General features: G+C 52.6%; 1 protein-coding gene across 16 annotated transcripts in view; it reads left to right on the top strand.

Moving 5' to 3' along the window:
• The window catches only part of PHC2 (polyhomeotic homolog 2), a 115,121-nt gene extending 96,723 nt beyond the window's left edge, over positions 1 to 18,398 (top strand). For all 16 annotated transcript variants that reach the window (XM_082685654.1, XM_082685644.1, XM_082685655.1 and 13 more), the window contains 6 exons: positions 6,043 to 6,245; positions 7,887 to 8,016; positions 8,829 to 8,943; positions 12,579 to 12,720; positions 13,642 to 13,918; positions 16,968 to 18,398. In XM_082685654.1, coding sequence (XP_082541780.1) covers positions 6,043 to 6,245; positions 7,887 to 8,016; positions 8,829 to 8,943; positions 12,579 to 12,720; positions 13,642 to 13,918; positions 16,968 to 17,122 — 1,022 coding nt within the window. In that variant the 3' untranslated portion in view covers positions 17,123 to 18,398. The remainder of the gene's footprint in view (positions 1 to 6,042; positions 6,246 to 7,886; positions 8,017 to 8,828; positions 8,944 to 12,578; positions 12,721 to 13,641; positions 13,919 to 16,967) is intronic.
• Positions 18,399 to 19,632: the final 1,234 nt, after the last annotated feature.

Raw genomic sequence — 19,632 nt, 5'->3', positions numbered from 1 at the left:
TCCCCAGATTGGAAGGAAAGCTGTCTGCTCCTCTGTCGGGTGGGTCACAGCCAGGTGTGAACGACCGCAGGTGTCTATTTGCATTTTAAAGAAGGTTGTAAACCAAATGATTCTCTTTGATGGATGGACTCAGTCAGGGTCCCAGGGTAGAGCCTTCGCTCCTCCTTCCCTCGCTCCCTCGTCCCCTGTCCCCCCTCTACCTATTTCTACCCACCCCTTTCTCTCTCCTCGCCACCACCCCTTCACTTTCCCACCTCCCCCTGGGGCGGTGGAGGGATGCCAACAAACGGGCGTTGATGACATATCTTACCTCCCTCACTTTCAGAATGGCACCGGTTTCTTCAGGCGCCCAAATATAACCAGGAGAGTGTAAGAGCACCGGCAGCCTCCCCGCCCTCCGCTCTCTCGGCTCCCCCCACAGGCCTGCTGCTCTCCGCCTCCCCGGCATGGTTTCCCAGCAGCGGCTGGCACGCTGCAGGTGCTCCCCATGGGCTCCCTCCAGAGCGCACGGTTCTGTGGGAGTCCTGCTGGCCCCCCTCCTGGCCCCATGACTGGACCTGCTAAGCCGAGGCGCACAGAGCGCGATTGCATAGCCTGGGGCCTGGGGAGAATGCCCTGTTTTGGGTAAGCAGCCTTGTCCTGCCATTTGTCGGGCAGGATTCGCAGCAAGGCAAATGATCCGTGTTATCACCTACTTTGCTTCCTTAAATTCTTGATTAACTTCATTAGCTCTGTCTCACTCCCACTACAGTCAAGGAAGGGTGGTTAGAAGTCTTGTAAATTAAAATGCTCCTCGTCTGGTGAAAATACAGAAGAAATCCGTGGTGCAGGCTGAGGGGCTAGGAGCAGCTCCGTTTGCTCTAAGGGCTTCAGGAAGACTTATTTTAGGAGCAGACACAGTGACTGGCCAGGCCATCTGAAACACCATCATAAGTGTTCATCCTGAACACGATTCCAGCATAACTGATGTTTGTTTTGTTTTGTTTTGTTTTTACTGTTCTCTTTACTTTTTTTTTTTCCCTGATTTTTGTTCTGTCTGCTCATGTAAAGGACATGAGAACTGGTTCTAAAATGGCCCAGGTTTTGCAGAGCTGTAGCCAACCAGGCCTCTCTCTTAAATGGGCAGGAGAGCTCAGCCTCTCTGGACACCTAGTGGCTGGTCCTGCGGGCGAAGCCGTCTTTGTAGGAGCCTCCCGGCCTCTGACTCTAGCGGTCATCATACCTTTCTTGATGCCTGGAGTCCGCATACATATTTCAAAGGGGCCAGGGAATCCAGAACTCCAGCCTGCAGGGCAACTTAATGCTCCTTACTGAAGAAATCCCCACCCTAACGAGAAGAAACGGGCCAAGGAATAGCTCTTGTTCTTTATAACTAGTTGCCCAGAAATGCCAGTGCTGTAGAAGGCGCTGGCCCGACTGCTCTCTAATCATTACAGCCTCTAGAGATAATTTACAAACCTCAGATGGTGCCAGGTTCCCTGTTTGAGACTAAGGAAACCTGCTCAGATGGAGACCGTGGGTTCTAGACCATCCAGTATAACAGACATTAAGTACGTATCTTGTAGGGGACATGGGGTTTAGCCTCTGAGGATACAGAGGTGACAGGACATAACCCTTGTCTAAAGAAATTTGCTCGGCCTAGCGGAAGGACCCTACCCTGAAGCAGATCATCTCACAAACAGGCTGCTGGGTGGTTCTTCCTGTTTTACCCAGCCAGAGCCAGTTGCTCTGTTGCTGCCAGAGCCAATGAATGAGACCAGAATTGAGAAGCAGCCTAGAGCCTGAGACATATATAGTATAATAGCTTCCCCAGAACATACTGTCCTGTTCATCTGAATCCTCAGCCCCTTGTGGGCAGCTTCATGAAGGACTAAATTCTTCCTCCCCGCACCTCCACCACCACCGAAGCTTGGCCTGCCTTCCCTCCCAGAGCCCCTCGTGCTCCCGGCGTCCTGGCCTCCAGCGTTCAGATGCCAGTACCTAGCTGTGTGTAACGGCTTCTGAGACCTGTGGGAATCTCCAGCAGCCGCGCCAGCCTCAGGGACTGGTCCAGAGAATTCAAAAAGGAAGAATTCCGGAAGACAAGTCTTTCTTTATCTTTTATCTGGCCTCAGAGCCGGCAGGACAGGTTTGTGCAAGTTTCCCTGTTAAGCTGCTTTCCCTCAAGCAGGCTGCGGAGCAGTCTGGTAGAGCAGGGAAGTAGATTAAATTAATCTCAGCATGCTGGGCTTGGCAGGGGGTGAGATTGTGTTTGGTCATTCCAGAAATAGCCCAAACTCCTTTGTTCTTAAAGCAGATGAGGGGGCCTTGGCTTCCAAGAGGACTGCGAACCTTTGTATATTCATAAAATGCCCTCCTCCTGTCCCCTGGCTTCTGTTTCTTCTGCAGCCTGCCCCACAGTTAGAATGGAGAGTGCTAATTTCTAATGTTCGGGTGAAAGGATTGATTTGTTTGTTCTCCTGCTTAATAATATCCTTTTTTGAAAAACTTAGATTCCAAAATCTTGCTTCCCAGAGTTAAGCATCGACTCTGTCAACTCTGAGCTACTGAATGTATCTGTTCACTCCTGTGTTTGGCACAAGGAAAGAATCTGACCTCAAGAGTTATGCCTGCGTCTCCCCGTCTTGCAGTGCCCCAGTGCACATAATAGACACCGCTCTGAGACAGGAGGGAAGGGGGGTGCGGGGGAGGGAGAAGAGTCAAGCCAGGATGCAGAGATCCCATAAAAGGAGACAAGATATCAGAAGCAGTTTGGTGATGAATATCCATGAAAAGCCGGAGGTGGGAGTGATCCCAGAATTCAAGGAGAATGGATTAATTCCACCGAGGTACTCTGTACTGACACAAGGGAGTCACTTATTTCCTCCTCCTGTGCTCTCAGTCAGGAATGTGACAGCGTTTAAAGGAAACAAAGCCAAAATCTTACCAACACAGTCTCTTAGATCAATGCACTTGATTTTTCTGTTAGTTAAGGACCAGGTCCCGGACTTGAAAAGACATAAACAGGACACGTAGGAGATGAGGAACTTGGAGGCTTTTGTGCAAGGAATAGTTGAAGCAGCAGAGGGAGCTTGGCCCAGAGAGGAGAAGATGTGCGGTGGCCGTGAGCATTGTGCTTTCTGGCACCGAGAGTGTTTCTTGAGCATTTCCTGGTGTGCTAGCACTGCTGTGCTGGTGATTCTGTCTTGTGGTCTGCGGAGGGACCCAGCACCGTATGGGAGGTATAGTAATCGTCCTTATTTTACGGCTAGTAAAACCGAGGCTCAGAGAGAGTCTAGGACTTGCCCCTAATTCACTTGAGTGATAAAGAGGAGTCTCTTAAGCCAGGTCTAAGCCTGTGCTTTTGCCCATTATACAAATATGATTAGCCTTGTTCTGCGTGGTCTTAAGGAACAGGACCGGGATGGGTGGGCAGAAATGAACAGGAGATAGGTTTTTGGCTCCTAATAAAGAAGAACTTTTTAATTGAACGGTCCACAGAGGGAGCTACTCGAGAGGTAGTTAAGTTCCTTTGTCATTGCAGGTATTCAAACAAATGCCCAGAAATCACTCGGTGGGATTATTATAGAGAAGGTTCAAGCATTGGTAAGGGGTTGAACCAGGCTTTCCAGTCTTGTGATTCTATAATCTATAGTTCATTAGAGAAATCAGGGGATATTTTACCAGAAGGAAATAAGCACCACCTAAAAATAAAATGTTAACTTATATATTCAGTTTTGTTTTTTAACATTTACTTATCATTTTAAGTAATATATGTATTTCTTTGCATAGTTAAAATATTAAAGAAAATGTAACCATGAAAATGCAGTCTTAAATGTTTAACATTTAAAAGCAGGGAAATTTAACTTGATTGGTTCAGTTTGATTGACTCAGTCCTGCTAGTTATTCATGAACAGTTAAGGAAAGATTTTGTTGTTCTTGTTGCCAAACACCTTTATAGTTTAGAAAGATTAATTCCAAAGAGGAAAATTTCCGTCTCTACAGTAAAGTCAAAGCTGTCAAAAATTTTTTTCCAAATTACTATGAACACCAAAAGGAATCTTTCTAACTTGCCAGTGTGACTCTGTCTCAAACAAAAACTAATTTAAAGCAATCTCATCATTGGTGTCTCTTGGCTAACTCCCCTACTGCTCAGCTCTAAGTTACCGTTGGATTACGGAAGTCTGCGGAGTGACTGCATGGATCACCATACATTCTTTCTCATCAAACCAGATTTATTCTGGTTTATCAAGCATTAGGACCCACTAGTAAGAAAACAAGCCAGTTATAACCTTTTCTAAAATTAATTTATTGTTATTTCTCCATGCTCCATATCAGACACTGAATTCCTGTTCCTTGGTGGGATTTTCAGTTTTGTTCTGTTTTTCTTTCTTTTTTTTTTTTTTTAAGAAAATGGTTTTTTGGGGAGTTTTTTTTGTATGGTTTTTTTTTTTAAGAGTTTATTTATTTATTTGACAGAGATCACAAGTAGGCAGAGAGAGAGGGGGGAAGCAGGCTCCCTGCTGAGCAGAGAACCTGACGTGAGGCTCCATCCCAGCACCCTGAGATCATGAACTGAGCTGAAGGCAGAGATGCTTAACCCGCTGAGCCACCCAGGCTCCCCACATTTTCAGTTTTTAACAGGAAAATAGGAGCATCGACATAAGAAGTCTTGTGCAAAAACCACTTAACTTGTGTACTGAAATCACTTTTCAAATATGTAACACACACACAGGGTTATGCTTAATATTAATAGGCTTGTTGCAATAAAGAAATGGCTTTTTCTTTCTCTTTTTTCTTTTTTAGGAAGTTCCAGGTTACAGGCAACCTCGCTCCCACAGTTGGTGGTGGTAGAGAATGGTCCTGGAAGGGGGCAGGGAGGGGGTGGCAGAAGTGAGGTAAAGTTTTATACCTCTAAATCCTGGAGCAGCTCAGGAGAGGGGCCAGCCAAGTGGAGAAGAGGAGGTTCCCTGTGCTGAGCCCCTCAGCACACCTGGGTTTTTGGTTTTTTGGTTTTTTGGTTTGTTTGTTTATTTGAGAGAGAGAGAACACACGTGAGTTGGGGGAGGAGCAGAGGGAGAGGGAGAGTATCTCAGGGAGACTCCCTGCCCAGTGTGGAGCCCAGTCCGGGCTTGATCCCACGACCCCAAGATCATGACCTGAGCTAAAATCAAGAGTCGCGCACTCAGCCGACTGAGCCACCCACGCGCCCCTTAGCACGATTTTTAGAGCACTCTATCGGGTCCTTCAGAGGAAGGCCAACAGGCCCACAGAGGCGTGGAGACCTCAGGAAGGGTTGTCCACAGAGGCAAGGACTCCATGGTTGGCTGAGGACCAGATTGTGTGGAGCTGAGAACAGGACAAGGGGCCTGATCAAGAGCACAGGGCCAGCAGCAGCAGCCCCACAGCCTTTGGCGACCCTTTTGGGGGAGAAGTTGAACTTGGGTTTATCGCAACGTTTGACCCCAGATAACCAGCCTCCGGAAAGCTCTGTGTTCACTTGGGGCCCGGCCCTCTTGTTCCCTTTGGATTCATCTCTGGGTTTCAGTACTTTGACATTTCACGGGATGCTTAAAATCAAAGCATTCTCCATGGACCTTCATAGATGGTGTAACATCTCCCCCCTCAAAACCCTGTCACACCCCAAGCCCCTATACCTAGTGCCCCTTTTCATCCTGGTTGTAGATACCGCCTTAAATACCCTTGAACTGAAGGTGACCTTGTTTGTCCAGATCGGTATCGACCAAGGTCTTAACTCCCCAAAGAGAATTCTTGTCCGTGGAACTTGGTCGTACTGTTCTTAGCACAGTTGGGAAATTAAGAAATACTGCTAGCTGACAGGCTGCCTCGCTGCAGAGCTGATTATAGTCACCCTTGCTGGCGTGTCCTTCCACCCCACCACTTTTAAATAGGTCATTGAGGGAGGGGACTGCTTGGTTTGCATTGTCGCTTGGCTCCACGGAAAAAACCAGGCACGTGCTGAGTCCCCGCCCTCTTTCTGCTGCTGGTCCCGCCCCGGTTCTGACCTCCCCTGCTTGTGTTTTCCTACTCTCCCTTGTGCAGAGACAGGGCAGGGCATTGTTCATGCACTGACCGACCTCAGCAGCCCCGGCATGACCTCAGGGAACGGAAATTCTGCCTCCAGCATCACCGGCACTGCCCCCCAGAATGGTGAGAATAAACCACCACAGGCCATTGTGAAACCCCAAATCCTGACGCATGTTATCGAAGGGTTTGTGATCCAGGAGGGGGCGGAGCCTTTCCCGGTACGGACTACTTCTTTTCCCCTCTTTTTTTCTTTCTTTCTTTTTTTTTGAAGTATATTTTGGATGTGTATTAGAATATTTTTACATTTCCATGTAAAATTTCCAAAAAATGTAAAGTTTGCTCTTTCCTTGCTAATTTTCCTCCCAAAAGAATGTCAGAGCCATTTTCTTTCTAGGATCGAGTGTCTTCCTATTGTCCAGAAAGGACCAGTGATTAGTAGGAGTAATTGGCAAGGCCCCTTGGTTAGAAGGGTGTACACACAGACTCAGCTGTGTCCCTGTATTGTGTGACACCTCCCCCCGGCCTTAGTTAGAAGAGAGTTCACATTGGGTGTTTGGGGCAAGACGATGGGTTTTGGGAAATGAGACCTTGTTCAGTTTTGAATGCCAGAACCTCTGCGTGGCAAAACTTTAACCAGTTAGAGAACAAAAGGAAAGTGTATAGCGTAGAATTTTCAAGATGTGTCTGAAATGAAGATAAGAGAACAAATTTGTGGCTTGAGCTGCTTTTCTGGAATCAGAGCCTTGAAAAGAGTGAATGAGGGTGAGGGGCCCTTTAGAAAGGGCACATCAGATGTCTCCAGGGAAAGCGCAAGACCAAAGAGAAATATAAAAGAATCAAGAAAATAGCTTGTTAGAACAAAGCACCCCAAGCTGATCCCATGCAGTGTGAGTTGGTGAGGACAGGGGGCGCTGCTCTGTGGCTGGGAGGAGCCCAAAGCCAGGGGCACACTGGCCTCTCGTGATGAAGTCATCTGTGAGAGAAACCATCTTCATGGGACACTATCTGCCTTTTGCTCACTCTTTGGGTCCATGAGCAGTTTGACTAGTCAGTGGCAGACTCTAAGCTTGATGAACCGAGCCGGGTGAACTGCCTTTCCAGAATGCCAGGACACAAATAGGTTCTTGTCCACTTGCCCTCTGAAGGTGGTTCAGGGCCCATGGCAGAGGAATTCTCTCTGGAACCCCTTAGCTAGACGTAACTCCCGCCCGGCCACATCCCTTCCCTCCTCAGACTGGGTCTTCCGCGTGGCCGCCTAGAGCAACACCAGAAACCCCCCCTCCCACAGGGCGGCTGCGGACTGAGTAACCGCCCCCACATCACCCTAGAGAAATAGCCACCAGCCGCCTGAGCAGAGGCAGCAAAGGAAGGACCAGAAGAGTGAATAAGCCAGTCTAGGGTCCTGGAAACCTCGGAGGACATTTGCTGTGTGGCCCGGAGTCCCGTTTTCCTGCACTCCTCTGGGGCTGTCTGCCCCTCTGGCTTGGGTAGAGCAGCGATACGGTGGAGGACAGTAGGAAATCACATATGGTTGCTGAGTCTCCTGCCTCCCGCGGGGCCTCAGCTATATTCCCGCTGGTGGTGTGTGAGCCCCAGGCCCTGGCTGCCTTCTGGTCCAGTGGGAGACCTGATTGCCGCTTCCATCTCTGCCCCTTAGTCATTTGGAAGAGTAGCTATTTTCCCAACTTCCTAAGCCGCCCAGTGGTCCTGGGTTGAAGCCATTGCTACGCTTGGGATGACAATGTAGAGGCTGGCATCTGTGCCTCGCTGCTTTGTATGTGTGATTTTGATGAGGCTGGAGAACAAGGAAGCATCCCCCCACCTAACCCTCACGGCCTCCGTGTCACTTTGTCCTCTAGGTGGGACGCTCGTCCCTGCTGGTGGGGAATCTCAAGAAGAAGTATGCACAGGGGTTCTTGCCTGAGAAACTTCCCCAGCAGGATCATACCACCACCACTGACTCTGAGATGGAGGAGCCCTATCTGCAGGGTAGGCATCCCCCAGCCCGAGCACCGAGGCCTCCTGCATGGCCGCACCTGACCACGGAGGAGCCAGGGCTGTGCAGGCTGGCCACACACCCTTCCTCTCTTGATGTCCATGGAGGAACGTGTCCATCTGCTAAACGTTCCTCCGGGTCGCATCTCAGCCGCTATCCCTAGGAAACAGGGAAGGGGAAAGGTCGCTTCCTTTGGGGAGCTGTTTGTCCCCGGCCTCTCCTCCAGCCCCACGCCAGCCAGCCACAGGATCCCAAGAGTCACTTTTCCTGTGGGAGTGGCGTAGGCAAGAGTGTGGTCCTCTCGCTGCCTAAGGGCCCAGCTCTCAGGCAGCCCAGTGACCAGGCCAGGACGGCCCTTGCAGCCTGAGCCACTGACCAGTGGTCGCTGTGGAGGGTACAGAATTCCTGGGTTCCTGATCCAGGTCCTCAGCCCACTAGGCAGATCAAGGTATTCCAAACCCAGATGTGAGCACACCCGGAGTGTTCCCTGTGAGCCTCCCAGGGTCATAAAGAGGGCTGTTGATTCTTGACCACTGCGTTTGCCTCGGTCTCTTAGCGCTTTGGAAAAAAATCCTGTCAGGTGTCCAGGGGTCACCAGCAGACACCCCTGGGTACTTTCTAGGGTGGGGGGAACGGCCCTTCCCAAACCAGTGGCAAAAGCGGGTGGGCATTTTCCAAGCTTGTCCGCCACTGCGGGCCACCGCTACGGGGCCATGAGCAGAAAAGGCAGGCCTCATGGGGGGCTGTCCAGGGTCTCGTGGAAATTTCTTCTCTTTACACTTCCTTCAATTTCCATACTTTCCAGAATCCAAAGAGGAGGGTACTCCCCTCAAGCTCAAGTGTGAGCTCTGTGGCCGGGTGGACTTTGCCTACAAGTTCAAGCGTTCCAAGCGCTTCTGTTCCATGGCGTGTGCCAAGAGGTAAGTGGCCTTGGTCCCACGGCTCTGCCAGCCCCTCCCTCTCCTCAGGATTGCACCTCGGGGCCTACCCCCTTTGGTGACAGTCCATCTCAGGAGCACCCAGGTGTAGCTTAGCAGTGTTCTGGTCCCCTCCACCTGCCTGGAAGCTGCACTGCGTCCCTAATCTGCCTGGTCCTGGCACCCAGAACTCAAGGGAGCAGGAAGGGAAGCAGGCTTTAGTGTGGCTGTCCCTCCTGGGCCCCACCCACTGAACCCGTACTCTGGTCCTGCCCTTAGCAGCTATTGCCTTGGGGGAAGCCCTCCACCAGAAGCTTCGTCCAGAGCCCCTGCTCTGGGTACAGATGTCCCGTCTATGAACTTTCATCCAGCGTAGGCCAGAGGCCCAGGTCAGGCGCAGCATCAGGTCCTCAGTGCCTGCCGCTTTCCAGGCTGTGCACCAGGGAGAGGGTGTGCCTGGTGTCATCTAGTCTTCCGAGTAACTTCGAGGCAGGGATTACCACCAGCCCCTTCACACCCACTGGGAAACTGAGGCACAAAGGGTAGATAAATGTGCCCAGCGTCATAAGGTTGGGGAGTTAGACTCATGGGACTGTAAAGCCCCGAGTGCTCTTCGTACCAGGGTGAAGAGGCATGGATGCCAAAGCCCTGAGCTCTCAGGAGAATATCAACCTCTTGAGCCCCACACAGAGGTGCTCTGCCTCGGCCAGAATCAAGCCCCTTTCAGCCCTGTGCTGGAGGGCATTGGTGCCTCTGAATCTGTGCCGAGCTCCGGGCGGCCCTCGTGTTACTGGGCTTCGCAGATGGCGCTGTTTTTACAGGTCAAAGGTGTCAGGCGAGTCTTTTGGCCCCCATTCTCCAAAGGCAATGGCTCATTTTGTGTCTCTGTGTCACATTTTGGTCATTCTCTCATAGCATTTCAGTCTTTTTCATTATTACTATATTATGTGATCTGTGATCAGTGGTCTTTGATGTTGCTATAGTAATTATTTTGGGTGCCACAAACTACACCTACATAAAATAGTGAATTTAATCAGTAAACGTCATCTGTGTCCTGACGGCTCCACCAGCAGACTCTTCCCCGATCTCTCTCCCTCTCCTCCGGCCTCCCGGTTCCTGGAGACACAACAGGATTGAAATTCAGCCCATTAATAACCCTACGGTGACCTCTAAGTGTTGCAAGTGAAAGTGTGTTACGCCTCTCACTTTAAATCAAAAGCTAGAAATGATGAGGCTTTGTGAGGAACACTCATTGAAAGCCGAGACAGCCTGAAAGCGAGGCCTCTTGCACCAAACAGCCAAGTTGTGACTGCAAAGGAAAAGTTATTGAAGGAAATAAAAACTGCTACTCCAGCAAACACAGCAGTGGTAAGAAAGCAAAAATAGCCTCATTGTTGATATGGAGTTTGGTCTGGATCGGTGATCCAGCTGGCCACGGCGTTCCCTTAAGCCAAAGCCCAGTCCAGAGCAAGACCTAACTCTCTTCGGTTCTCTGAACGCGGAGAGAGGGGAGGAAGCTGCTGGAAGAAGAGTGAAGCCAGCAGTGGTGGATCGTGAAGTTTAAGGAAAGAAGCCGTGTCCGTAGCGTGAAAGCGGAAGGGGAAGCAGCAGGGGCTGATGGAGAGGCCGCAGGGAGCCCTCCAGAACATCCGGCTCAGATCACTGATGAAGGTGGCTATGCTAAGCAACAGATTTTTAGTGCAGACGAAACAGCCTTCTAGAAAGAAGATGCCATCCAGGACTTTCATAGCCAGAGAGGAGAAGTCAGTACCTGGCTTCGGAGTACAGACTGACGCTCTCTTTAGGGGCTGGCGCAGCTGGTGACTCAGGTTGAAGCCAGTGCTCATCTACTGTTCTGAAAATCCTAGGGCCCTTAAGAGTTGTGCAAAGTCTGCGCTACCTGTGCTCTGACAGTGGAACCACGAAGCCTGGGTGACTGCACAGCCATTGTAACATGGTTTAGTAAGTATTTTATGTCCAGTGTTGAGACCTACTGCTCAGGAAAAAAAGCTTTCTTTCAGAATATTACTGCTCACTGACCGTGCACCTGGCTGCCCACGAGCTCTGGTCGAGACGCTGGATGACGGTCATGCTGCGTTCGTGCTGCTAACACGTCATCCATTGTGCAGCCCATGGATCAAGGAGTAGTTTTGACTTTCGAGTCTTTTTCAAAAAATGCATTTTGTAACGTTGCCGTAAATAGAGATTCCACTGGTGGATCTGGGCAGACTGATGTGGAAGGACGCGATGGAGGGAACTGCACAGACCTTGCCCGGGGAGCACATGGTTCTGAGTCCATTAGAAACTTTCTAGAAAGGCTTCACCATTCTAGATGCTACTAGGAACATTCAGGATTCAGGGAGAGTGCTCAAAATGCCAGCATTAGTAGGAGTTTGGGAGAAGTTGATGACTGTGAGGGGTTCAAGACTTGGGCGGGGGCGGGGCAGGGAGTAGCTGTAGATGCGGTGGAAACAGCCAAAGACCTGGAATTCGAAGTGGAGCCTGAAGGTGTGGCTGAATGGCTGCAGTCTCCTGATAAAGCCGTAATGGATGAGCAGTTTCTTCTTAGGAATGAGTAAGACATGTGATTTCTTTTTTTAAGATTTTATTTATTTGACAGAGATCACAAGTAGGCAGAGAGAGAGAGAGGGAAGCAGGCTCCCCGAAGAGCAGAGAGCCTGACACGGGACCCAACCCCAGGACCCCGACACCATGACCCGAGCCGAAAGCAACGGCCCAACCCACTGAGCCACCCAGGCGCCCCGACATGTGGTTTCTTAAGGAGGCATCTCCTCCTGGTGAAGACTGTTGAAATGACAACAAAGGATTTAGAAATCAAATGAACTGAGCTGATGAAGCAGAGCTTGAGAGAAGTTCTCCTGTGGGCCCAAAGCTATCAAACAGCATCACAGGCTTCAGAGAAATCTTTCATTAAAAGAAGAGCCCAATGAGCAGCAAACTTCATTGTCTTTTTTTCTTATAATTTTTTTTAAAAGTTTTATTTACTGAGAGGGCATGCACGTGGGTGTGCACACATGCAGGGGAGAGGCAAAAGGAGAGGGAGAGAAGCAGACTCTCCACTGAGCGCGGAACTTGCTGCAGAGCTCAATCCCACGACCCTAAGATCGTGACCTGAGCTGAAATCGAGAGTCAGAGCCTAACCGACTGAGCCACCCAGGCACCCCCACTGTCGTCTTAATGAGCTGCAGTGTCACGTAAACATTACTTTTATGTGAACCGGGAAACAAGCTTTGACCTGGAATGAAACCCGCGGTGTCTCTGAGGTGCACCTGTCCTTGCCAGCAGGACAGTTGTTTTCTGGCACAGGTCATGTTTAGTGTAGAACGTGTCAGCCATGAGTTCTTACTGTGCTCCCAAATCCTTGTGTCCAGCACTCTACACACATTAGCTCATACACTTGTCAGACCAGGTTTGGAAAGTGAGCCGTGTCATCCCTAGCTCCAGATGAGGAAACTGAGGCTCAGAGGTCCAGTGGCTTGCCCAAAGTCACCCAGCTAGTAGTAAGTGATGGACCCGGGAACAGAGCAGGCGGACAGACTCCGCTGCTGCCCTCATGCTGCCGGGGACCCGCACACTCCGTGACTGTTCTGACTCCCCCATCTCCCTGATTCTGGCAGGTACAACGTGGGGTGCACCAAGCGAGTGGGGCTTTTCCACTCGGACCGAAGCAAGCTGCAGAAGGCAGGAGCCACAACCCACAACCGCCGTCGGGCCAGCAAAGCCAGCCTGCCGACACTTACAAAGGACACCAAGAAGCAGGTGAGCGGCTGGCAGGGCCCGAAGCTCCATTGTCACAAGTCCCCACCAGCTTCCCTCCCTAACAGACCAGGGATACCCACGTTCCTTTTCTGTGACTGACTTAAGTCTGCTCCATCATGTTCTCATTTCTCACAAGCCCTTCCCAGACCCCACAATAGGGCCCTGCATTTAGACCCACGGGTGCCTGTGAGGTGATGATCTCCATCAGTGACCTTGCCCCTTCCTCACCCCTCCCCTTCCGGTTTGCCTCCGTCCTTCTGGGGCTGTGGAAATGGCCGTGGAACCTCTGCCGCCTGGTCCCGTGAAGAGACAGACTGTCCCCGTTCCCTTGGGTCTTATACGGAGTGCCAGGTGAGGAGGCAGCCCCATCCCCTTCACGCCCTGCTCCCCGCTGCCTCCTCAAATCCTGAGCACTGAGTTCTTGCAGCCTCTCCCGGGAACACGGGCGGTCCTTACAGATGCTGTAGCCCAGCTCTAAGTTGCACGGTGGGAACCCACAGTCTCATGGGACGTGTCAGAGCCTGATGGCTTTGGCTGCTTGTCATCACTTGGGTTGTAAAGCTCTTTAAGAATTTGACCAAGGCTGAGACCCAGCGCGTACGTGCACAGAAATTTCACGTGCTGTTTCATAGCACCTAACCCTGAAACCTCCAGAGTCCTGGTGTAAAACCCCACATGTAGAAGAAACAATAGGTGTAGATAGAATCAGATCAGAATGGTGCAGGGCTTGCACGGGTGCTGGGAGGGGCTCGCTCTGCATCACGCCAGAGGGGACAGCCCAGAGGACGCGTTTTGATCTAAGCATTCAGAGGTGGGTGGTCATAGACCAGGAAGGAGGGGGAGACTACCTGCCTTTGCTCGTCTTCCTGCTGCTGGTGGGTTTATTCCTCCTCCTGAAGCCAGCAATTTCTCTGCTCGCAGCCAACGGGCGCCGTGCCCCTCTCGGTCACAGCTGCACTGCAGCTGACGCACAGCCAGGAGGACTCCAGCCGATGTTCGGATAACTCAAGCTACGAGGAGCCCTTGTCGCCCATCTCAGCCAGCTCGTCCACTTCCCGCCGGCGACAAGGCCAGCGGGACCTGGAGCTCCCGGATATGCACGTGCGGGACCTGGTGGGCATGGGACACCACTTCCTGCCAAGCGAGCCCACCAAGTGGAATGTGGAAGACGTCTACGAATTCATCCGCTCCCTGCCAGGTAAGGCCCCGGGGTCCCGTGCCAGACTGGGAGAGCGACCTCCACCCGGGACAGAGGGAGAGCCCACTCTGCCACCACCAGGAAATGACTCAGTTAGTGACTCGGGTTTGGGAATAGCCCTGTAGACATGACTCAGTGAGATCCCTGCCTAGAAGAGCATATGTGCTGCTACAGGACGCAGCTGTAAAAAATACCCATGGCCGTGATGCGTGGCGGTTCCTGGCACAGCAGGGGTCTGCGTGAGCTGCAGGGGTGACCTTGTGTCCAGCCTGGCGCTCTCCTGGGACGGGGTGCCAGAGGAGTCTGGTGGGAGTATAGGGGGTCAGTCAAGGAGGACGTCAGAGTTGGGAGAGGTAAGGCAGGCAGGGCTCAGCCAGTCGGAGACACAATCCCCCGGAGAGGCTGGAGCAGAGGCTCACCAGTGTGGAAGGACACGATGGAGGGAACCACCCAGACCCTGCCAGGCGGCACACATGGTTCTGAGGCCTAGAATTTAGAAGTGAACCTTGAAAGACCTACCTCCCACGATTCACAGGTGCTTTCAGGGGATCCCAGAGCTTCTCGGCTCTTGTTTCTGCCGGTGGCACCCCGCTGCTGGCCACGTCGGGTGTGGACGGCAGCGCACAACTGTTATTCAGAGACCAGAGTAGGAGCAGAGGTCAGAGCTCTGTCTGACACAACTGGGCTCACATCCTGGCTCTGCCCCTCACTTCAGGGTGTTAGTCATCTCTTGCCACATTCCGCAATTAATCACCACACAGTTAACCGTTGTTCAGGAATGTGGGAGTGGCTTGGCTGGACATTTCTGCCACAGGGTCTCTTACAAGGTTTTGATGATGAAGATGTGGCCCAGGGCTTCCCTGGGGCTGTAGGATCCTGTTGTAAGGTGCCCCATGCCCCTGATTCTCAAGGAGGGCGTGGCTGTCCATGGGAGGCCTCCCTTCCTCCCCATACGGGCCTTTTCAGGACACTTGTGTTTGCATGTTCTTAGGACATAGTGGGCACTTGTCCCCACAATGGGGCGATCCAGGAGAGCATGGTGGAAGTCACTGTGGTCCTTTTGATCTAAATCAGAAACTACATGTTGTTACTGTATCACACAGTTCATGCCCACAAGGACATGAAAAGGAAGCCGGGTTTATTTGGAGCTGGTTACCATAGTTCGCCAGGCACTGGCTCCCATGATTCATGTTCCTCCCTCGAGCAGACCACCCTCACCCCCTACCATAGACCCCACAAGTCTCAGCCCATTGCAGCAGTAATTCAAAGCCTGGGATCTCACCAGAGCACTCTGGTCTGGGCGTGGATGAGCTCCTCAAGCTGCATAGACATTAGCCATTCCGTCCACACACCCAAGGTGTGGGATGGGTGTAGGATCACTATGGTAGGCATGCTCTTCAAAAAGGGGAGAACAGTGCAGGAGGATACAGGAGTCACCCATCGTCCCCGTTCTGAAATCTAGTCAGGCACGTGTTGGTGTTTCCCTGATCAGGACTCCATGCCTGGGAGTGATCCTCTTTCGTTCTTGCTTCCAGGCTCTGAATCCTCCTTTTTTTCCCATGAAAGGTAACCTGAGCCTTGAGTGGACCAGTTTTCTCAGCCTGTTCCTGCTGCTCTTCATTTTCTGTGACCTCAGACCCTTTCGGTTCAAGCAGCGTTTATGACAGTACAATTGTCTTAAAATTGCCGTGGGCTTCCAATGCTTCTTGTGGGGTTTACTCCATTAGACAAAAACCATACCCTGAATTGCTCCAGGAGAAGCCTTTCTCTATGTTGGTTTCTTCTGAAGCTGAGGGACAGCGCCCTTAATGTCTTTAAAGCTCTACTGTCAGGTGGCCAGGATCCGTGAGGCACACCCATAAAATCCTTAGAGTTCTCTGAGGCTGCACCTTTGAGCTTCTAAGGTCTTGGTGCAAGATCTGTTGTCCCCTCAGTCCCTCTCTAGGCCAAGATTTCTCATCTGTGTCCTGGATTTGATCTTTGCCTAGAAGTGACTTCTTAGTTTTGACATTACTTGCTATCTGGGGAGGCCAGGGATTTTCAGTTGAGCAAATCCTGGCTCCTTGTCATCTATCAGTTTCGCCTTTACGTCATCTGTCCTCGTTTTCCTGCGAGCAGCAGTCAGAAGCCAGGTGGCACCATCACTGTTCTGCTAGAAACTTCCTCCGCTAGATAGTGCCATCCATGAGGCACATTACACTTGCTGTGTTACACCTGCAGCGGGGTCGTGACATTTTCTCTGTTTCCCAGCAAGGATCCATTTCTCCCAATTTCCAGAAATAGTTTCCTTTCCCTGAAGCCTCACCCAGTCTCCTCACAGGCCATCAGACTTCTGTCCAGTCCCTCAGAGTATCTCAGACACGTCACTGACACACACCTCAGGGTCCTTCCAGCTCCTGCCCACTACCGCTCCCCAGGTCACGGCAGCGCCCCTCTTCCAGAAACCAGAATCTGCACTTGTCACCCTAGAGTATCGTGGCTTTACCTCAGGTTCTGTGGGTCAGGAATGCTGCGCAGCGCTGGCTTGGGATCTCATGAGATCTCCTCAGTCAAGATGGCAGCCAGAATTGGGGTTGTCTGAAGGTTTGGAGCCGGAGGACCCAGTTCTGGGGTGCCCCATTCAGGTGGCACAGAGTGCCAAGCGGCCTCTGTTCCTCTCTGTGTGGGACTCTTCTGAGTGCTGCTTGAGTGTCCTCATGACATAGTCTCTGGCTTCCCCCAAAGTAAACTCCCTGGAAGAGCAAGGTGGCAGCTGCCGTGCCCTCTGCAACCTGGGCCTCAGAAATCACAAGCTGTCACTCCCACAGCACCTCGTTGCTTTGCCGGGTCGGGCCCATTCATTAAGTGGGGCTCTAACCAGGAAATGAGTGACTAAGAGGCGTGGATCACTTGGGTAAGTCACTTAGCCTGTCTTGAGCTATCAAACGAGACAGCCTTCCTCAGGGCATGGTTAGGAGGGTTCGAGGAGATCCTGTGTCTCATGCGCGCAAGTGCCAAGTGTGAACACCAGTAGCTCTGACTGACGCTGTCTGTGCTCGTTTCCCCTCAGGCTGCCAGGAGATAGCAGAGGAGTTCCGTGCCCAGGAGATCGACGGGCAGGCCCTGCTGCTGCTCAAGGAGGACCACCTGATGAGCGCTATGAACATCAAGCTGGGGCCTGCCCTGAAGATCTACGCCCGCATCAGCATGCTCAAGGACTCCTAGGGCCGCCAGCGCAGCCAGGGTTCTGGCCCGGGGCTCCTCCTCCCGACTGAGCAGAGCCAGACAGACATTCCTGAGGGGCCCAGATATGGGGCCAGTCGGAGGGAAGGGCTCTCCCTATGGGGCGTGGCTGGTGAGGAGGTCTTGGCACCCCCTCAATGGCTCTCAGGGGCCTTTCTTTCTGTGGGAGGGGCAGAGAGGTAGGTGGCATGGAAGATGGGGCTTTATGCTTGTAAATATTGATAGCACTGGCTTCCTCCAAAGTCCCAATACTCTAGCCCCGCTCTCTTCCCCTCTCTCTGTCCCCCATTTTCCAGGGGGTATATGGTCAGGGCTCCCAACCTGAGTTGGGTTACTTTCAAGGGCAGCTGTCGGGCCTAGATCGAGGCCTTGCAAGCCCTTGCCTGCCTTTCTCCCACTTCTCTCTCCGGGCCTGGCTAACTCTTCCGTGGCCGGCTTCTCCCCCTTCAGCCCGTTTCTGAAGCAGCCAGGGGTTCTCCCCCTTCACCCTCCACAGGTGGAGAGAGAGAAGCTGGGCCCGGTTTGGCCACGCCTGCTGGCACAGACGCCTTAACGCTGTGTGTGTGACTGGATGACTGTGTAGGAGCCTGGACTGGCAGATGGGCCGAGAGCCACCCTCTGGCATCTCCAGGTGTTCTGTAGCAAACAGCCACTTAGTGCTTTGTCCTGGACTCCACTCAGCCTCAGGATGGGGAATAGAAAAGAAGGGCAGCCTCCGTGCAGAGAGGCGAGATCAGAAAGCGACGAAGATCAGGAGGTTTTCCTTTCCAGAGTGGGCATGCTGTCTCCGAAGTCCTTCCCACACTGTGAAGTGCCCCCGACTGGCCTGCTGTGCCGCAGATGGCATTATGGGAGCTGCTGCGGGCTGGGCCTCCTGGCCTGCCTGCCCACCCGCCCGCCGCCCTGGGAGCCCCAGAGTGGGGGCCCAGAGAACGTCTGAGGGCAGAGAAGAGCTGGGGTGACGTTCCCGTGAAGAAGGCAGCCTTGGGCCTCCCGCTTCCACACTTCTTGGTCTCTTGAACTTGCTAGCAGTTTGAGCTACCTGCGGAGGAGGCAGGGCAGGAAGGGCGAGGGCCTGCCTCTGACTTGCCCTGTCCTCGGAGGCTCCTGGGGGAAGAGCAGGGCTCTCCCCAGAAGGGGGGGGGGGCACCGTTCTCAGCTTGTTCTATTCCCCACTCACACCCCCAGGCAGGGTTGGAAATGAAGGACTTTTTTAACCTTTTGTTTTTGTTTTTTAAAAATAAATCTGTAAAATCTGTTTCTTTGCTTTTCTCCGCTGGCTCCTTCTGATCCAGGAGAGGGATGGTTCCCTGGGCTGGGGGAGGGACAATCTCCTTAACTAGACCGCGTGCCCTCCACACTTTGCAGGGACCAGGTCATCTGAGGGTGCCCTCAACCCCATCGAGAAACGCAGACACAGCTCATTTTCACAGGTGGCCCTTGGAATGGTAGCCTCTAGAGCCCCTCAGCTCTGAGCCCCTGTGCCCCACCCACTTCCCGCAGGGGAGCCGTAATGCTGCTGGGCCGGGGATGTCTGCAGCAGAGAAGGCAGAGCCCAGACTCTTCCATCGGCAAGTACACCCCCTCGGTTGTTGCTGTCGGCAGCTCCCGGTCTGGGATCAGCACCCTGGGGATGGCTCTGGTTCACTCTACACTTGCTGAGCACTTTTTGGATGCTGGGATAGCTCATTGTTCGAGTCACTGTCCTCACTGAGCTGACGCTAAGCCTTGAATAAAGGAAGAAGGGGGCACTGCAGACGTAGGCAGCCACGCCAAGGCAGAGGTGGGCAGGGGGGACGGTTGCAGATGTGGGACGAGAAATTGGGTGGGGTGGCCCAGATGGGTACGGCCAACAGTGGCTTGTGTCACCCTGTGCCACATGGTGAGCAAAGCAGCCTCTGCCCTGCGTGAAAGCCCCTTACACTCCTGTTCATACCCCTGGGGAGGGGAAGAGGGAGGCAACCTGGCCTCTTGCGCCTTCCCTTCTCTGGGTTTTTCCTTAAGGCTGTGGTTCTGCCAGTTTAAAATGTGGGTTTGAGGCCCCACTGAATCAGTCTCCAAGGGCGGGGCCCAGGAAGATTAGGCACAATCACTTTTAGGATTTGATAACACCTCTGTGGAAAGCCAGTTAAATTGTAACTAGTACCTGAAGGAGGAGGAGGAGGAGAAAAACCTGCGGGTGATTGTGATGACCCAGAGGGCAGAGCCGGGACTGGAGGGGTTTCTGGGCCAGGGCCCGGGGGGGCCAAGCCCCAGGGAAAGTGGGAGGGTGCGGGGTACTGCTGGGCAGGCGCCCCGAGGTCCCCGCGGGTGAGGGCAAGTCTCTGCACCCTGGAACCCCCTTTTCCCTTCTGGGGAAAGTCAAAGCCAGGCCTCTCCTGAGTTTGTTCGAACACCTTTGGTGAGGGACGAGGGCACCAACTCCTCCAAAAAGAGGCTGTGGTGCAGTCGAGGGGACTGACACAGGCAAACACCGGTGCCATTCCTTCTCT

Source organism: Mustela nivalis (assembly GCF_964662115.1).
Source record: "Mustela nivalis genome assembly, chromosome: 10".
Classification (NCBI taxonomy): Eukaryota; Metazoa; Chordata; class Mammalia; order Carnivora; family Mustelidae; genus Mustela; species Mustela nivalis.
Note: the sequence above shows the minus strand (reverse complement) of the source record. Positions and strands in the feature narration are given on the sequence as shown.